This window comes from Geotrypetes seraphini, chromosome 19 (genome assembly GCF_902459505.1).
Source record: "Geotrypetes seraphini chromosome 19, aGeoSer1.1, whole genome shotgun sequence".
In the NCBI taxonomy this organism is placed as follows: domain Eukaryota; kingdom Metazoa; phylum Chordata; class Amphibia; order Gymnophiona; family Dermophiidae; genus Geotrypetes; species Geotrypetes seraphini.
This window is the reverse complement of record NC_047102.1, coordinates 12,372,084-12,391,480: the sequence shown is the minus strand read 5'-3', so window position 1 is coordinate 12,391,480 and position 19,397 is coordinate 12,372,084. Positions and strand designations below refer to the sequence as shown.

The following is a 19,397-nucleotide window of genomic DNA, read 5'->3' as shown; positions in this document are numbered from 1 at the left end:
AACAAGTTCCACTGCTTGAACCTAGGCAAAAGGGTCCCTAAGTTTACTCAGGTTGGAATCAATCTGTAATATTCTGCAAAAAAAAGTAAATTTCAAAATATCAATGTCCTGGTCATAAAGGCAATGTTTGAGAGGGATGATAGCAATTTTCTATATTTTTGTGGCATAGGTAATCAAGAAAGAACACTTATTACCCAGGAACAAAAAAAAAAAAATTGTTACATAGTGTAATCAATATCCGAATAGAGAGCTCAGTTATTGGCTCACATATGCTCTCTTTTAGTATAAGCAAAAAAACTATACATACACAGCTATCATTCCTGCTCTTGCTTTTAACATATCATCTTCACATGACTATTGATGTTCTAAATGTTTGCAACCATACGCAACTCTTGGACATATGTTTTGGAGATGCCCTTAGGAAAGATTTTGTCTTTTTGGTCTATGTTGGGCCTATTTTGTCTTTTTGGTCTATGTTCCTCCCTGTGGAGATGGCATTGGACTCCTTGTCCAAAGGCCCTGTTTGGCTGCTACTTATTACCATCTCCGACACCTAGGGGCCTGTCTGCATTTGTTGCTGGAACTGTATTGCTTGGAAAAAAAGCTATTTTGAATGCCTCGTTGACTTCTGATCCACCTACTCAGGCTCACTGGAAATCCCTTATGATTGTTCAAACACCACTAGAGCCTCGATTCTCTACGAGAACAACATTTTACACAAACTTGGGGACCCTTTTGGTCGAAGCTCATGCCTTATACTCATAGTCAACTCCTGAATACCTGATTTTAACATTATAATTTGTTTGCACGATATATTAGCACTCATGTTTTGGGAGGTTGGGAAATGTTATATCTCTGTTGTGATGATATTGTATTTTCTACATGTTACTTTTTTAAGAATCATTTTTATCTCTATTTTAGCATTTTATTGTAAACCGGCTAGATACTTGTTGATGGTCGGTATATTAAAAATCAATTAACTTGAAACTTCTGAATATTAATAAAGAAACTTAAAATATAACATCCTGCCTTCATCCTTCCTCCCTCCCTCCTCAATTTTTTTTCTTCCTTTGTTTATATAAATTCTCACTTTCTTGTGTAAGAAAGATACTTTGTATTTCCCTTTCTAACCTTTCGTTGATTTGACATTGTCAACTGATTTGGCAGTATGTCAAGCATTTTAAAATATAATTACCTTCAAGTGCAAAAATTATTTTTCTTCAATTAAAAAAACCAAAAGCCAAGAAAACTTTACTTTAAACAAAAGAAACACGTGCACAAGAGAAGACAATCTACTCTGATTAGAGATTTGCCTATAAATAGGATATTACACAGCCCTCCCTCATTATCATCAACTCAACAGTAGCATCATTTAAAGCTGACTCAGCAAGATTTAATAACATCTGTAAAGAGTGAAGCAGAATAAGGGGATTTTTTGTATCTAATTAACAGTGATTCTCCTTATTCAGTGTTCTTCCGCTGTTTAGAGAACAGTAGATTAACCAAATTATTAACCATTATAAACAGAGGCTTTCTCCAGGGTCCTCTATGTGTTTCTACAACTCTCCTGAAGAGTCGTCAACATGGTGCTGAGTCTGCACCATAAAGCCCTATGAAATAAACTGTAGGACTCAAATGTGAATATCCTACAGGGCTCCCCAATCCACAAAGAATATACACAGTAGAGATTAGCACAGCTAGGATACAAATCTGATGTATATTCATTGCAGTCTCCTGAGCGACCAGCTGGTTAGCTATATCTGTGACATTCTGAGAAAATGGAAAGAAAACCCAATATGAGGAAAACAAGGATGAACAAGTTAAAGCAGACCAAGAGAGACTTTGAAACGCAACTTAGTTTTTTGGGGGGTAGTTTATGCCTCAATAGTAAACACTTTTTTTTTTCAAGCAAAACGCCTGTGAGGGTTTTCTGAACAATGAGTGCTCAGGAATGAAATGAGAATAGCAGAAAAATTTTTTAAAAAATTCTTTGTCTTTTTTAAATAAATTTTTTATTATCATTTTCATAAACATACATCTTATACATATATAACACAATCCAACATACATAATATTATATCTAATACAATGCAAAATATATTACATAGCCATACAATCATCCAGAATAAAGGAAAAAACATATTAATTTTTGAGTTATAATATAATAAAGAATTAAAACATGAATCTAGAACAAAAAAAAAGTTGCAGAGTCTCTTTACAGAAATAAAGGAGCCTAGAGTATTATAGTAGGTTCCTACAAAAGTCATCTAGCGGAGCCCATTTCATACTGAAACTAGCAATATTATGTTTAAAAGCTATAATTTCTTCATATTTCCAAATTATACACAAGTGATTCCATCATTCATAAAAATTGAGATTAGAATTATCCTTCCAACTGCAGGCAATATGATGGATAGCCAGAGCCATCATAGCGTCAAAAATTTTAAGAGAATTTTGATGGGATCGAGAAACCTGGGTTCGAGGAGCACAAAATGATGATTCATCTGAATGAGATAGAAATACCACTATCCAAAAGGGTTATAGAAAGTATTCTTTGCCTTTTTCTTTACCGAGGAGGATGCTATTGGAAACAAATCATGTGAATCTGGAAGAAACTGACAAACTAAAGAGTGATAAAATCAGTAGGACAGAATTGTAAAAGACTTCAAACATGAAACCACTAATCACTTATAAACTATCATTTGAAAAAGTCACGATACCTGAGGACTGGAAAGCGGTCAACAAAACACAGATTTTTTAACAAGGGCTCTAGAGGTGATCCAGGAAACTTTAAAAAAGGTCAGTAAATTGATGTCCTTGTTGGAAAAATGGTTGAAGCTTTACTAAAAAGACCCTTACTGACCATAAAGACAGATGGGCATAATGGGTTGAGCAAAGACAGACAATTAATAAAAAAAATTTTGAAGGCAAAAAACATGTGGTTAAAAAGGTGAACTAGTTGATAAAGTGTGAAGATTTTTCAGAAGGTATTTGACAAAGAGGACCATTTTCAAAAAGACGTCAAAGTCCAACTTTGGATGTTTCCTGCAAAATATCCGAAGTCAAATGCACAGAAACAGCCATTTTCGAACTGCTAAATGTCCCTTCCAAATTTTTTTTTTTTTTTTTTGGGGGGGGGGGAAATCATCTACTTAGACGCCTTGGTCGCCAGGATATCAAAGGCACCAAAATGTCCAAAGTAATACCCCATTTTCAACCCCCCAAAAATGTTCAAATGTCCAAATGGTTTGCATTTGGACGTAGGAGGGGCCAACCTTGTAATGGACTGGCCACACAGGCATGCCAAGAGAGCAGTGGGGCACCGTTGTAAACTTCATATAAAGGGTGCCACATGTACATCTCACCATAACCTTCTTATAATGTAGGGTGAGCCGCCCAAAACTCCCCCAATACCTACTATACCCACCTGACTACCACCTCAATAGCCCTTATGGCTGCAGGTGGCATCTATATGGCAGTGAAGTAGGGTTTTGGTGGGTTATGATGACCTCCCTCTTTCCACCACAAATGTACTGGTTAGAGTGGCTTCTGGGTATGGGTCCTCCTTCCTAGCCCACTCACCAGGCCTACTTAAGACACCTTTGTGCTACTCTAGTAGGCTTTCCTATATGAGATGCTCTAGAGACAGGAATGGGGTGGGAGGGGGGGGTTATGACTTAATCCCTCCAGAGGTCATCTAGTCAGTTTGGGTACGTTTTGGGCACTTAGATGCTTCTATAAATAGGCTAAAACATCTAAGTTCCGTCTAGAACATCCTGCAAAAAGGTCATTATAGGTACAGGGCGTCCAAGTCTAAGCCTGCCCATAAACGCCTCTCTACATGCCCCTTTGAACTCTGGACGCAAAACAGGCCAAAGGTCCCGCTAGATGTCCAGAAAAATGGTTTTGATTATCAGCACTTGAACGTCCTGGCGATTAGGATATCCAAGTGGCAACTTAAGACGTTTTAATTTTTATTTATTTATTTTTTTTTATTATGCCCCTAAATTAAAGTCTCCTTTAGGAAATTAAATGGCTAATTTTCACATCACAAGTCCATACGAAGTCGCATGTTTATTCTTTGTAACCGTTTTATTTTTTTTCACGGGTTCTGGACTGTTGCGTTACAAATTGTTCCGACAGAATTCTATCAAACCTAATTTTTTTATTCCTTGTAACTTTAGCCACGTTTCCCCAGAGATGAGCAAGGGAGGGACATGTCGCAAAATCGTTCAAAGTCATTACAACTGCAGAAGGATCTTGAAAGACTAGGACACTCGGCTTCTAAATGGCAGATGAAATTTTAATGTGGACAAAGTTCAAAGTGATACAAACGGTAGAAAAAAATAATCCCAACCACAGGTACAAGACGCTGGGTTCTAAGTTAGGAGTGGCCACCCAAGGAAAAGCTCTTGAAGTAGGATGCAGAATATTTTCAACCCAGTGTGCCGAGGCTTCTTAAAAAGCAAAAAGAGAACATTAGGGATTTTTTTGAAAAGGGACGAAGAGCAAAACTGAGACTATCATGATGTGAAGGAGTAAAATAATGGTTACAGCAAAGGCGGTGAACCAAGCCTGCCAGGTTCAAATCTCACTGCCGCTCCTTGTAAAACTTGGAAAGGTTCATAACCCTCCATCACCTCGGATAGAAACTCAAATGGTAAGCTCTCTGGGGACAGGAAGATACCTACTATACCTGAATATATGGTAATCAGCCTTCAACTATTGAGACAAAATCTAATTCCAGATGTGGAGAGTGTGGTGTAGTGGTTAAAGCTACAGCCTCAGTACCCTGAGGTTGTGGGTTCAACCCATACTGCTCCTTGTGTCCCTAGGGAAGTCACCTAATCCCCCCATTGCCCCAGGTACATTAGATTGTGATCTCATCAGGACAGACACGGAAAAATGCTTGAGTGCCTGAATAAATCCATGTAAACCGTTAGGAGCTCTCCTGGGAGAACGATATAGAAAACTGAATAAATAAACAGTGTGGCAAGGTTCAGCCTCTGATAACCAGAGCTGGTATTGTGACATCATAATGCCTCATTCCACCAATAAGAGCCAACCTCATCAGTGACGTCACAATGGCTCCATTGTCCTAGACTTGGCTCACTTTTGCTACATTTTGATTTCTGCCTTATGACTCTGGGCAAGACTGTGATAACCAGAGCTGGTATTGTGACATCATAATGCCTTATTCCACCTCATCAGTGATGTCACAATGGCTTCATTGTCCCATACGTGGCTCACTTTTGGGGACCGCAATCTGTATTCATTTGTACTGATTCATATTAATTTGGATTGATTGATTTCATAGAAGAGTTTTAGTGGATATGTTTTAGAAATGTTCATTTCTTTGACGCTCTCAAGCTCTGCCAGTGACGGATCTGCGACGTGGGCTGTGCCGGGAGTTGTATAAAGACCTGCACTAAAATAGGACCGTCTGCTATCAGGCCCCTTCAGAGACTTTTCTACCTCTTCAATTGGTTTTATTTTATTTTTTATCTTCTTTTATTCTTTCTGTTTTCTATCTCTTTGATTTTTGATCTCGGAAATGGATTACATATTTTTAGTTTATCAGGTGCTTTAGCTAGATTGTGAGCCTTCGGGACAGATCGGGTCGTTTTTCTCAAGTACCTAATTTCATTTGAGTTTGATGCTTTGTAAACCGCTTCGTAAAATGCAGGAGCGGTAGATCAAATCTTAAATCAACATAAACTTTTACTGCATTTTTGTTTCTAGAGTGGCGCAGTGGTTAAAGCTACAGCCTCAGCACCCTGAGGTTGTGGGTTCAAACCCACCCTGCTCCTTGTGACCCTGGGCAAGTCACTTAATCCCCCCATTGTCCCAGGTATATTACACAGATTGTGAGCCCAACTGAGACAAACGGGGAAAAAAAATGCTTGAGTGCCTGAAAATTTTCATGTGTGTGTGAGGAGTGTGTGGCGCGGTGGTTGGATCTACAGCCTCAGCACCCTGGGGTTGTGGGTTCAAAGCCCGCGCTGCTCCTTGTGACCCTGGGCAAGTCACTTAATCCTCCATAGCCCCAGGTACGTTAGATAAATTGTGAGCCCACCGGGACAGATAGGGAAAATGCTTGAGTACCTGATTGTAAAACCGCTTAGATAACCTTGATAGGCGGTATATAAAATCCTAATAAACTTGAAACTTAAACCATTCTGAGCTCCCCTGGGAGCAAGTATTACATACAGTTCTGGTCATCCCATTGCAAAAAATGTAGTGGAACTGGAAACGTGTCAGAGAAGGGCAACCTAAAGGGGGGGGGGGGCGCGGTGACACCCAGTAATGAAGAAAAGCTAAACAGTAACATAGTAGATGACGGCAGATAAAGACCCGAATGGTCCCTCCAGTCTGCCCAAAATGTTTTCAATTTAAATTTTTTCTTCTTAGCTATTTCTGAGCAAGAATCCAGGTCAGGTCTTCTCAGTTTGAAAGAAACAATAGACAGGGGACATGAAAAGTGTGGTAGAATGTTAAGGAATCGGGGTTTAACCTTAAAAAAAAACACAAAAACAAAGAGTATACTCAAAGGTAAAGTATGAAACTGGGGAATCTGTCACCAGAGGCGGTGACCAAGGAAACTAACAAAGAAGGATTCAGAAGAGATTTGGAAAAGGTTACGTTAGAATGATGAGCCGGGTAGACTTGAAAGAAGCCATCGCTTATTGCAAGAGAGCTAAGAAACCGATCTACACTTTGCAGTCTTTGGCGCATTTGTGATCCCGCTTAGCCACTCTCAGAGACAGGTTTCTCCGTTCAACAGACCTTGATCTGACTCGGCGAGGCTGGAAAATAGTGCCCTAGAGGCCTAAACGAACACTCAAGGGCCCTCAAAAGCACAAGAAAGATGATCTCGAACAAGGGACATAACATTCGCAAATATTTCTTCAAGGAAAGGGTGATGGATGCAAAGAAGAGCCTCCCACCAGAGCCAAACAGTCAAAACAATTCACGAAAACTACAAATGTGCAACCAGTAAAACGGAGTAAACGGGACTGGCCTTACTGGTTTCATCTTCCATCATATTGTATACGTTATGGACACGATAATCACGACTGCCCCAAATTTTTTTTTTAAAAGGGGGAGAGAAACCACTGGATGATCATAGCTGATAAACTCAAGTTTGCTAAGCAGGATAGGAGGGAAATTGGCAAAAGCAGAGAGATTAGTACATGGGAATAGAACAGAAGGTATTAAGGTCTCTTTACCAGAACCTGTGCCTAATTCAGGAAGCCCAACTACCTCAGAAGGATGAAAATGCACAGCAAAGGCAACACTGTCCCAACTGATAAATCTGCACCAGAAGCCCCAAGAAGGGCTACTAAGGATCTCGAGTGTATATCCTGGAAGAGAGAAGGGGTGAGGATATATGAAAAATCTTCAAAGTACTTCAACGGTATAAAAAACAAAATCGCACAAGACATTAAACCTTTTCTATGGCAAGGATGTTCTAAGAACAAAGAGCCCCGGTATCGGGATGAAAGGAACCGAGTTAGAAGTATCAAAAAAAATAGGCGTTGCCAGAGGATGTGGAATGAGCGGTCAATGTAGCTGGTTTTAAAAAAAGGTTTGGACAAGTTCCTGGAGGAAAAGTCCATAAACTGCTGTTGAGACAGACATGGGAGAAGCCATTGCTGCTTCTATTCGGGTTTTTGCCACGTACTTGTGACTTGGATTGGTCTCCATGAAGATGGGATATTGGGTTAGATGAATCACTGGTCTGATCCAGTAAGACTATTCTTATGTTCTTATGGATGCATGGGACAACCAACCGATGGAAGAAAAGTGTTGGCTTAAAATCCTGTCTAGAAACTCACCTTCTTGAGGTTGCTTTAAAATCTTCAACACTGGCCCTCCATTTTACCTAGGGGGGGGGGGGGGCTTTTACTAAGGCACGTGCTAACATGTCCATAGAATATAATGGGCGCTTTAGCATTTAGCGCGCACTTAGGTTCATTGAAATCCACATTTCTCGAAACCTCTCATCGCCTCCTCCTGAGTAGACCGTACATCCCATGGAGTGGAGACCATGGTTATCTGTATAGCCAGGGCAGGCATTAGACCAAACGACATTTCCGGCAAGAAAATTCTTGTGGTATCCCCTTCCCTTTTAGGCTGACATGGTCAGATTCACATAACGGTCCTTTTACAAAGGCGCGCTAGCCAATTTAGCGCACGCTAAAATATTAATAATAATAATCGCTTTATTTTTCTATACTGCCAACACCCAAGAAGTTCTAGGCGGTTCACAGAGTAAGAGGACTGAACAATTCCAGGGCTCCTTTTATCAAGGCGCGCTACGGGGGTTAGCGCGTCGGACATTTCATCACACGCTAACCCCCGCGGCAAGCCAAAAAACTAACACCTCGCAACTCGCAACGCGCGGTATTCCGCCTGTTAACCGCCTACCGCACCTTGACAAAAGGAGCCCTCAGTGATTCAACAAAAAGACTTAAGAAAGCAAAGTTTTTCAACAAGACCTAAATGTTATAATGAAAATGTACTTTCATGGGACAACGAGTTTGGATTTGCCCTGATGTTAACAAAGTCAGCCAGGAGAGGAGAAAACTTTTTCTGAATACGAGACAAGAAGCAAAGGATTTGGGAAGTACACTTTCTTGGTTCCGGACCATTTGCGGGCTTTTCTGGACTTCAAGAAAATCACCAAGGGTTAAAGTGGTCTGTAATTTGATATAAGAGGAGTTAATCCCGTTAATGGCTATTATTTATAAACTAGTGTTTCAGCCCGTTAGATTAACGGGTGCTAGAACGTATGTGCAGACTTAAGAGTTAAAACAATTTACTGAAAACTTACCATGAGAACTTTAATATCCATTGTATGGTTGATTTATTATAAGTTTTTCTATTTCTCCTATTTGTTGTTGTATGTCGTGGGTTAAGAAATTTTTTTGATTTCCCATTTGTCCAGGAGATCTGTTTTCCTCTGGGGTATATAGGTGCAATTTGAAAACCCAAAGTGACTGAAAAATATTTTTATTTTTCTGAGATTATTCTGAAACATTGTAAATGACAGTATTTTATTGTATATTGCTCTCCCCTTCCTAACTTTGCAAAGACGTGAAGGGAGCTGTGGTGCGCGAGGGTGAAAACGTGAAGGAATGGCGGCGGAGGCGGCGGCAAACTTACAGGAAGGGAGGGAGGGAGCATTTTTTGCTTCTTGGCTTTATCCTTCAGGCGGCAAGACCCACCGCGGCCGCACCGCACGCATGCGCACCTACCTGCGGGGCCCTACAGCGCACGGAAAATGGAACACGCAGATGGGAGTGCGTTTCGCGGCTAGCGTTTTATTATATTAGATCATTTTCTTGTTTATGTAATAAGTCTACAAGGTTTGGGGCTATTTCCCCCTAGATTTCATGTTGGGGTCTAAGAAGAAAATGATTGATTTCTAATTTGTTAAATGTGATTCCTTATGACTTTATAACAGCGGAAGCTGGAGCGGCCCGCTTTCTTAATGTAAACATTCTTCCTACCCATCAAACCCGTAATCAGAACCTCAAGAAGACACGTAAACCTGAGTGGAGAAACCTGGCCGCAGCCCTGTTTATTGAAAATTAACATATTTAAATAACATTTACATATTATAAATAACATTACAAACAACATTCAATAACAATTTATCCATTAAACCAGCACAATGGTATCACCATTGCAACCCAGATCCCGAGCTACTGACTCAGATGTAAATGGCCCCCGACCCTGCCATCTAAGCAAGGGTCCGAGGGGTGGCATGTCCCCACATGCCCCATTGTCCAGGGTCAACCGACCCACCAGGCACGGCTCCCAACTGGCCCACCGCTCATCCCCATGATGAGACCAGCCGCCAGTAGCTCGGGATACCGCCAACCGGAACAAATACTCCTCCCCAGGACTAACGGGCGAGAGGGCGGGAAAGTTGTCTCGGAGGACTGGAAACCGTTAAGGTCCTCCGAGTGCCCTCCTTATATGGCCTCCCACCCCACCCTACGGCTGCGACTTTGCCCTATCAGAGGCCAATCCCCCGGCGGGAAGGCCTCTACCCCCCCCCGATTTCAACTTTTCCTTCCTTCCTTAACCCCCCCCCTTCACTAATCCCTACCCGACGGACGGCCCCACGGGCCTCCCAGCTCCGCGTTAGAGCCGTCCGTCGAGACAGGCTCTCGGACTTTTTATTTCTTTTCGATGTACTTAAACAAGCATTTTTGCTTGCCTTTTATTTCGATTATAAATGTATAATCGAAAGAAAGCACAGTACAATATTCCATTTATAAAACTACAGTATGAATACTATGATGTAACACATTTTTGGAAAAAATAAGTCTTAACTGATTTTCTAAAAGCACAATAAGATGCCGTCTGTCGAATCAGATCATCTAACCGAGCTTGAACTTTACCTGCTGGATAGGCCAAAGATCGATCAAAAAAATTTTTTATAACGACAATTTTGGGGATTAGGAAAAGGGAATAAACCGGAACGTCGAGTAACCTTAATCGGACTACTGTATACAATTCGAAATGAGAGAAAAGATAAGATGGAGCTAATCCAGATAACAATTTATAACAAATGCAAGCAAATTTGAAAAAGTATTCTAGCTTCTATTGGCAGCCAATGCAGCTGATGGTAATAATGGCTGACATGTTTAGCTCACGCTATAACGGCTAGCACGCCATAGTAAAAGAGAGAGAAACTGCCGCAAACCTATATCTCCGACAGCCACCCTGCTGTGCCACAGTATTGGGTACATTTAGTAATATTACTTTATAACAATTTTATTGAAAGAATCAAATAATCAATACAATAGGATAATACAAAAATACATTCAATACAATAAGAATCATAATAATAATATTCATACAAATTTATATCATTCTTTCAAAATAAATTTCTATATGAACTAATCCAATTTTATCTACACCCCCCTTAATTCCACCCCCTATCCTACCCCCTAAATGAAATCCCTCACCCTGGATGAAAGTTGACAAAAATAAAGAATTAAAATAATAACTGGAATGTAATTAGAAAACCTAATTTTCACCGTAAATCATTGAACCAAACTTCTTATTCTTGGTGAAAGATTCTGAATATAAGGATCCCAAACGTCCATAAAACATAAGAACATAAGAAACGCCCTCACCGGATCAGACTGAGGTCCATCTAGTCCGGCGATCCGCACACGCGGCAGCCCATTTAGGTACTCCTTTTTGGAGACCCGGATTTACCGTATCCCTCGATATGATATGCAAGAAGGTGTGCATCCAACTTGCGCTTAAATCCCAGAACACTCCTCCGGGAGTGCATTCCAAGCACCCACCACGCGCTGGGTTTTTTAGGCGAACCTCGAACCTCCCAACTCTCAAATAAAAATAAGCAATGTAATGGATTCCTCCAATGCCCAAAACTTGGAGATTCTTTCTGCAACCAAAATTGCATAATACATTTAGGCCCAATCATACAGGCTTTCTGAAATAAAAGACATTTTAGTTGGCCAAAAACCCCACAAGCTGATGCTTTACCAAAAATGATTCCCCTAGGACAACCCACTATCGAATTACCCCATAAAGAACCCAAAAATAATAGGATGGCAGACCAAAATGAGTTGATCAAAGGACACAACCAAAAAGCACGAGATAATGTGCCAGGATCTTTATTACATTTAATACAAATTGGGGTATCAATTAAACCCGCATGAAAAGCTTGAATTTGGGAAAAATAAGCCCTATGTAAAACTCTATAAGTACATTCTCTCCGGTGTCAGGTCAAAAGCGCGCCAGGACAAAGGTGCGCACAGATAAGAGCGCAGCGCGGAGGCGTGCGCCGCAGAAAATTACTGTTTTTAGGGCTCCGACGGGGGGGCGTGGGGGGAACCCCCCCCCACTTTACTTAATAGAGATCGCGCCACATTGTGGGGGGTTTGTAACCCCCCACATTTTACTGAAAACTTCACTTTTTCCCTGTATTTAGGGAAAAAGTTAAGTTTACAGTAAAATGTGTAGGGTTACAACCCCCCAAACCCCCAACAACGCCGGCGCGATCTCTATTAAGTAAACTGGGGGGGCTCCCCAACAAAACCCCCCTGTCGGAGCCCCTAAAAACTGTAATTTTCTTCGGCGCGCGTCTCCATCTTGCGCTCAGTTGTCGGCGCACGCCTTTGTCTTTCGCGGGGTTGTCTATGAACCATTCTCTCCAAACCCTGTAATAACTTTTGGCAGTAACATTAAATACCTATACATCTTAGCTGCATATTCTGTTTGCTTGTGCTATTGTATTTTGTATATAAACATTTCATAAATACAGAGAAAAACCCCAAACAAACCTATATGTAGACGTAACAGAATAAGAATTCAAGAAATGGGACAAGGCTCATGGGATGTTTAGCAGTGAGAAAGTGAAGGGAAACCTCTAAATCAAAATAGAGCAGGCTGGGGAAAAAATCTGCAGGTCTTTAATCTGCCTTTTCGACCCTAAATACCCTTTAAGGGTCTCTCGTTCTCAGAATTATTTCCTTCACCTTCTGTTTTGTTTATTTGATGAAAATAGAAAACCTTCTTGACAATTCTGCAAAACCACTTTCTTCTCCCATTTTCTTTTTGAAAACAATTCAAAGAAGACAGAAACAATAAAGCGTCATAGGTTATTTGACAGAAGATAAACGTGAATAAGTAAAACAAAATACAGAAAGAAAAAGGAACAAGACAAAAAACCTTAGAATTACTTATACAAAGAGGGTAATTTTCAAACAAAACCTCTAAATCCGATTTGGACGTCTCCTGCAAAATGTCCAAAATCAAACGCACAAAAACGGCCAGTTTTCAAAACCCTAACCGCTAGGCGTCCAAAATATTTTTTCCCCCCGAAAATTGCCTATTGGGACGTCTAGGCTGCTAGAACATCCAACTTTAAACCCCATTTTCGACCACAGAAACGTCCAACTTGAAATGTGCAGAACATTTGGACATGGGAGTAATCTGCATTCTAATGGACTGACCACAGAAACATACCACCAGAGCAGTGGGGCACCTGTGAACTTCACCTAAAGGGTGTCAGATGCACATCTCACCAGATCCACCTTATAATTTATGGCGAACCCTCCAAAATTTGCCCAAAACCTACTATACCCACCTGTCTACCATCCCTATAGCCCTTATGGCTGCAGGTATCATCTATTGGTGGGCTCATACTTTCTACCATAAATGTGGGCCTGGTTCCTCGTCTCTATGCTTCACTAGCCCACCTACCTGGCTACTTAAGACACCTGTGTGGAGTTCTACCAGGCTTTCCCAAAGCAGATGCTGCTGTTCGAGAGACAGGTATGTACTCTTTCATTCAGATCTTTGGGGTTGTATTAAGCCTTCTGGTCAGTTTGGGCACCTTTGAGCAGTTAAGACACTTCTAGCTTGAAACGTCTAAGTTGCATCCAGAACGTCTTTGGGAAAGTTCAATTATAGCCGCAAAACGTCCAAGCCCACCCAAAACCCACCCATAGCCGGCCTCGAACATGCCCCGTTACCAGTTAGACGTTCTGGAGAAAAACAGCCCATAAAACGTCTAAGTTTCTTGTTCTGAAAATCGGCACTTTAAGACTTTTTAGCAAGAAAAATATCCAAGTGCCAACATTCGTTTTTTTCGACATTTTACAGTTTTGGTGATGCCCCTGAACGCCAGCATCGATGGGCAGAATGAATAGACCAAGAAAGCAAGAGCAAGCTGAGCTGTCTTGTCTTCCACACAAACCCATAATCCAAACCTCCGACACAAATTTAATATCGGATGAAAAAAAAATTCAATTCTCCCTTTTACTCAAGAACTTTTCAAGCTGAACTGGATCTCAGTGCTTAAACAGGTACTTGCAAGGGAACTTTAAAATATGCCTCCCGACGTATAAGCACCCCAACCCTGTCCTGGAGGACCACTAGCCAGTCGGGTTTTCGGGACAGCCCTAATGGATATGCACGGAGCAGATCTGCATTCCTTTCATCTTCATTACATGCAAATCACTTTCATGCATATTCATTAGGGCAGTGGTTCCCAAACCTGTCCTGGGGGACCCTCAGCCAGTCAGGTTTTCAAGATATCCCCAATGCATATGCATGAGATCTATTAGCATACAATGAAAGCAGTGCATGCAAATAGATCTCATGCATATTCATTGGGGAAATCCTGAAAACCCGATTGGATTGCGGCCCTCGAGGAGAGACTTTGACACCCCTGCCCTAGGCAAACTTTCAACCTTGTGCATCCCCCAATTATCTTTCAGATCCCCATGAAACTTTTCTAATTAAACTCATTCATGATTATCTAAATATCACCCATCCCAGAGCAAGCTTGTAAAAATGCACAGATGACATCAACCTTTAAATATTACACCTTGTATTTATATGTATATATGTAATGAGGACAATTTCAAAAAGCTATTTATTGGCTATTTAAACAGGTAAAAGTACGTGCAGATGGTTCTTTGGGTAGTCTGATCATCAGGACCTATTATTTTGCTTCAATTGAAGTGTTCACTGCTGCCATTATAGGCAACTGCCTGGTTTGCCTAATGCAGGGGTCTCAAAGTCCCTCCTTCAGGGCCGCAATCCAGTCGGGTTTTCAGGATCTCCCCAATGAATTTGCATGAGATCTATGTGCATGCACTGCTTTCAATGCATATTCATTGGGGAAATCCTGAAAACCCTACTGGGTTGTGGCCCTCAAGGAGGGACTTTGACACCCCTGGCCTAATGGTTAAAACCAGCAGGGTATACCTTTTATTCTGCTCACAAGAGCTTTACCACTATTTCCATAATTCCTAGACACTGCAACAGCAAGACATTCCAAAATAATCCTTGTGCACTCGGCCCTCACCTGCGACCGAAGAACTTTAGCCCTGTAAAGGCCTTGCCGCTGTGTCGCCTCACTATGGCCGTTCTCTCTGGTTCAGGACACGCAAGTGCCTCCGAGCTGCTGGAGGAAGCCTCGCTGGAGGTGCTGGGGCTCCGCAGAAAACTCGCCTGTGTGCCCACATTGTCCTGAGAGTCCATCCTGCAATTCCAGGCCCTCCCCTCCCCTCCCCCACCTCCTCTCCTAGATCCCAAAACCTGTTCTCAAGTCATGTTTGCAACCGAACATCAAGAGCCTCGCTGCACTGTATGCCGACTGCACGAGCCCTAGTTAAGTAGAAGACACCCCTGGTTTCCTCATTGTGGTGCTGAATGAGTTGAGGTTAAAAGTTCATTGTTAAAGACAAAAGCATGGGGTGCCCATGTCTCTTGATCCTTATTCCTTTCAGGGGCTGTGCTGCCCCCCACCCCCCTTCTCAGATCAATGGCTTGTGCTGCTCTTGCTCTTATACTCTGGGTCTGAGATAACTGTGCTTACCCTCTGCCCTCAGATTGCTGGTTTGGGCTGCTCCTGGGCCCTGAGATGGCTGTGCTGCCACTTCTCCTCAGATCTCTGCCTTGAGTTGCTCCCTACTCCTCTGCCTGCCCCAGTGCTCCGAGATAGCTGAGCTTCCCCTCAGACCACCAGCTTGTGCTGTTCTGTTCCTGTGCCCTTAGATCAATGGTTTGTGCTGTGTCTGCGCTGCCTCCTTCCTGCCCCCTGTGCTGCCTCTCTCCTCGCAGATCACTGGGTTGTGCTGCTCCTGAACTGCTTCTTCCCCCCTCAGATCACCGGCTTGCGTTGCTCTTGGCTCCTGCGCTGCCTCTCTTCCCACAGGCCACTGGTTTGTGCTGCTCCTGCCCCCCCCTGTGCCTGCGCTGCCTCCTTTCCCGCAGATCACTGGCTTGTGCTGCCCCCCTGTGCCTGCGCTGCCTCCTTCCCCGCAGTTCACCGGCTTGTGCTGCTCCTGCGCCGTCTCTCTCTCCCCACAGATGCCTCCTGCTCCCCGTCCCTCTGCCTCTGCTCAGCAGCTTGTGCTTCGCCGCTCTGCTCCTCTCCCCCGGGCTGCTGCCTGCCTCCTGCCTCCGCTCCTGCTGCTCGCCTGCCTCATTGCAGCCTATCCAGGAAGTGTCAGGGAGCAAGCTAGGACCTCGATATAGCTGCCCAGAGCGGTGCCTCCTCCGATCTCGCACTAAGGAATGGAAGAGAGGAGGGGGGGAGAGGGAGATAAATTCCCAAAAATAAACTGTAGAGCCCTTAGGGGGTCGACGGAGACCTGATAAGAGTCAATGGTGCCGTCAGCGCCGGCCGCACAGTGCCACCTACTGGCCGCCGAGGGCGAGATCACTGCAGTGACCCACTTTCTCTACCTACTGCAAGGATACAGGTCAGCCTTGACCAGCGTGCCTCCCTCCCTCCTATTTTTTTTACTTTGAAAGACCGGAGCTAAATCCAAAGCCCTAGTGAGGTTCCAACAACATCAGTGCCCAATTACTGTATATGCATTATACTAGCACAGGGGTAGGCAATTCCGGTCCTCGAGAGCCGGAGCCAGGTCAGGTTTTCAGGATATCCACAATGAATATCTATGAGATGGATTTGCATGCACTGCCTCCTTGAGATGCAAATCTATCTCATGCATATTTATGGTGGAGATCCTGAAAACCTGACCTGGCTCCGGCTCTCGAGGACCGGAATTGCCTACCCCTGTGCTAGCACAATGGGTTGCTCTCTTCAGCCTGATGCTCCAGCTCTGCTCCCAGAATGTCCAGTTGTGGAATGCCTACTCTGTATTTATTTGTCTCTGCACTATTTGAATATTTCAAATCAAAAAATGACTTTTCTGGGCAAACTAGGTGAAAAGTGGGTACTTCGGGATGGGAAAAAGTGAAATCTGATGGACTTATTTTGTTTCAATTGCAGCTGCCTGTCCTTAGAACATAAGAAATGCCTTCACCGGATCAGACCGAGGTCCATCTAGTCCGGTGCTCCGCAACCTAGTGCATGGTGGCACATTTCTTATGCAAATTCAGCCTTAGAGAAACAAAATGCACTGGATGGAGGGGATTGTAAAATATCAATATTGGAACAACATAAAATATTGGAGCTGGTAATTCTGGTCTTTAGCATGCAAAAATATATCAAGCTTGAGAGCATGAATTGAATTTTAGAATTGTAATCCACTCTGGACAGGTATTAGGGGGCTATATGCATTAAATTAAATTGCAGTCCAAAGAGTTAGATAGCTTGAGCTAATTCCCCTCCCTTCACAATGCATATAGAACCTCAGAGCAAAAGAATAGCCTTACTGGGTCAGCCCAATGGCCCAATCCAGGTCACTAGTACCTGGCCAAAACCCAAGGAGTAGCAACATTCCATGCAGAATCCCCAAAGAGTAGCAATATTTTGGAACCCCAATGAGAGCAACATTCCAGAGCTGAGATTGTGATGTCATAATGCCTCATTCCACAGTACCTCGGGCCCTCATCAGTGATGTCACAATGTCCTATACTTGGCTCACGTAAGAACATAAGAACAGCCATACTGGGTCAGACCAATGGCCCATCAAGACCAGTAACCCGTTCTCACAGTGGCCAATCCAGGTCACTAGTACCTGGCCAAAACCCAAGGAGTAGCAACATTCTGGAACCCCAATGAGAACAACATTCCAGGGCTGAGATTGTGATGTCATAATGCTTCATTCCACAGTGCCTCAGGGCCAACCTCATCAGTGATATCACAATGGCTTGATTGTCCTATACTTGGCTGACGTAAGAACATAAGAACAGCCATACTGGGTCAGACCAATGGTCCATCAAGCCCAGTAGCCCGTTCTATAGTAGCCAATCCAGGTCACCCAAGGAGTAACAACATTCCATGCAGAATCCCCAGAGTAGCAAGATTATGGAACCCCAATGAGAGCAACATTCCAGAGCTGAGATTGTGATGTCTTAATGCCTCATTCCACAGTACCTCAGGGCCCTCATCAGTGATGTCACAATGGCTTGATTGTCCTATATTTGGCTCACATAAGAACAGCCATATTGGGTCAGACCAATGGCCCATCAAGACCAGTAGCCCGTTCTCACAGTGGCCAATCAAGGTCACTGGTACCTGGCCAAAACCCAAGGAGTAGCAACATTCTGGAACTCCAATGAGAGCAACATTCCAGGGCTGAGATTGTGATGCCATAATGCTTCATTCCACAGTGCCTCAGGGCCAACCTCATCAGTGATATCACAATGGCTTGATTGTCCTATACTTGGTTCACGTAAGAACATAAGAACAGCCATACTGGGTCAGACCAATGGTCCATCAAGCCCAGTAGCCCGTTCTTATGGTAGCCAATACAGGTCACCCAAGGAGTAGCAACATTCCATGCTACCAATTCAGGGCAAGCAGTGACTCCCCCCATGTCTTTCTCAATAACAGACTATGGAACAGACTATGTTCCTCCAGGAACTTATCCAAACCTGCTCTCTCCTGTACACCTGCCTTTCTGACAAGTTTGATGCCATCAAAACTGCTTAATTGGCTTTCATATTTAACCAATAGCAGCTTGCATGTCTAATGGTGCCCTACCTTCCTCTCAGCAGGTTGCTTAATGAAGTCAAGTGTGCCGAGGTTGTTCGGCTATGTAAGGTGCGTGCACTTGTGATTTCATGAGCAGCTGGCCTTACCCAAGTCTTTCTGTTCATGTTTATTACATACTGTACAGACGCTTCATAATTTAATGCAAACAAAAGTTTGGAAAACCAGCCCCTTTGCCTCTTGGCCAAGAGAGTTCACACTGTAGCACTGTCCCGGAGAAACTTCCGTTTTCACAAGACTCTGGCTCCTGAAATACTTCTCTATAAGGGTAGTCAATGCCATGAAATGGCCTTCCAGTGGACATGAAGATTGTTTCTTAAGTCAAGAAAGCATGAGACAAGCACATAGAATCTTTAAGGGAGAGGAAGGGGCAGGCGATGGTACGGATGGGCAACCTGGTCTTTATCTGCCATCATGTTTTATATTTTCTGTTATCCTCTGCCTTGCTCCCCTACCGCTCCCCTTCTCTGCCTTCTCTTCCCTTTCTCCTCCCTCCCCTTCTCTCTCTCTGCATTCTCACCTCTTCTTTGAATGCCTATCATTTTTTTGTCCTGTAACTTTACTTTGAATGTCAATTGTAACCCATTCTGAGTTCCAAGGAGAACGGGATAGAAATCTAAATAAATAAAATAAGCAACAGGCAGTGGCATAATAAGGAGAGGCAGACTGCCCCAGGCGCCATTAATAGGGGTGCTGGCATCTCTCCTCCCCTCCACCCCCCCCCCCCCCCCCCCCCACCGTACCTCTGGCTTTTCACCAGCGCATGTAGCATTTCCAACCTATTTCTCACGCCAGCCTCGGCTCTCCCTCTGAAGTCACTTCCTGGTCACCAAAGAGGGAGGGGAGAGGGAAGGGAAGATGCCCGTGCAGCGGTGGGCACCTCCTACCCTCGCTACGCCACTGCCAGCAGGGTAACCAACCA

The 19,397-nt window shown here is 43.3% G+C and overlaps 1 protein-coding gene across 4 annotated transcripts in view; it reads right to left on the bottom strand.

Annotated features, from left to right (window-relative positions):
* The window catches only part of DGKZ (diacylglycerol kinase zeta), a 182,915-nt gene extending 166,685 nt beyond the window's left edge, over positions 1 to 16,230 (bottom strand). Inside the window, exon 1 of one of the 4 annotated variants that reach the window (XM_033928412.1) lies at positions 14,870 to 16,230. In XM_033928412.1, the coding sequence (XP_033784303.1) occupies positions 14,870 to 15,045 (176 nt within the window). In that variant the 5' untranslated portion in view covers positions 15,046 to 16,230. The remainder of the gene's footprint in view (positions 1 to 14,869) is intronic. The other 3 variants (XM_033928413.1, XM_033928414.1, XM_033928417.1) reach the window with 3 other exon arrangements.
* Positions 16,231 to 19,397: the final 3,167 nt, after the last annotated feature.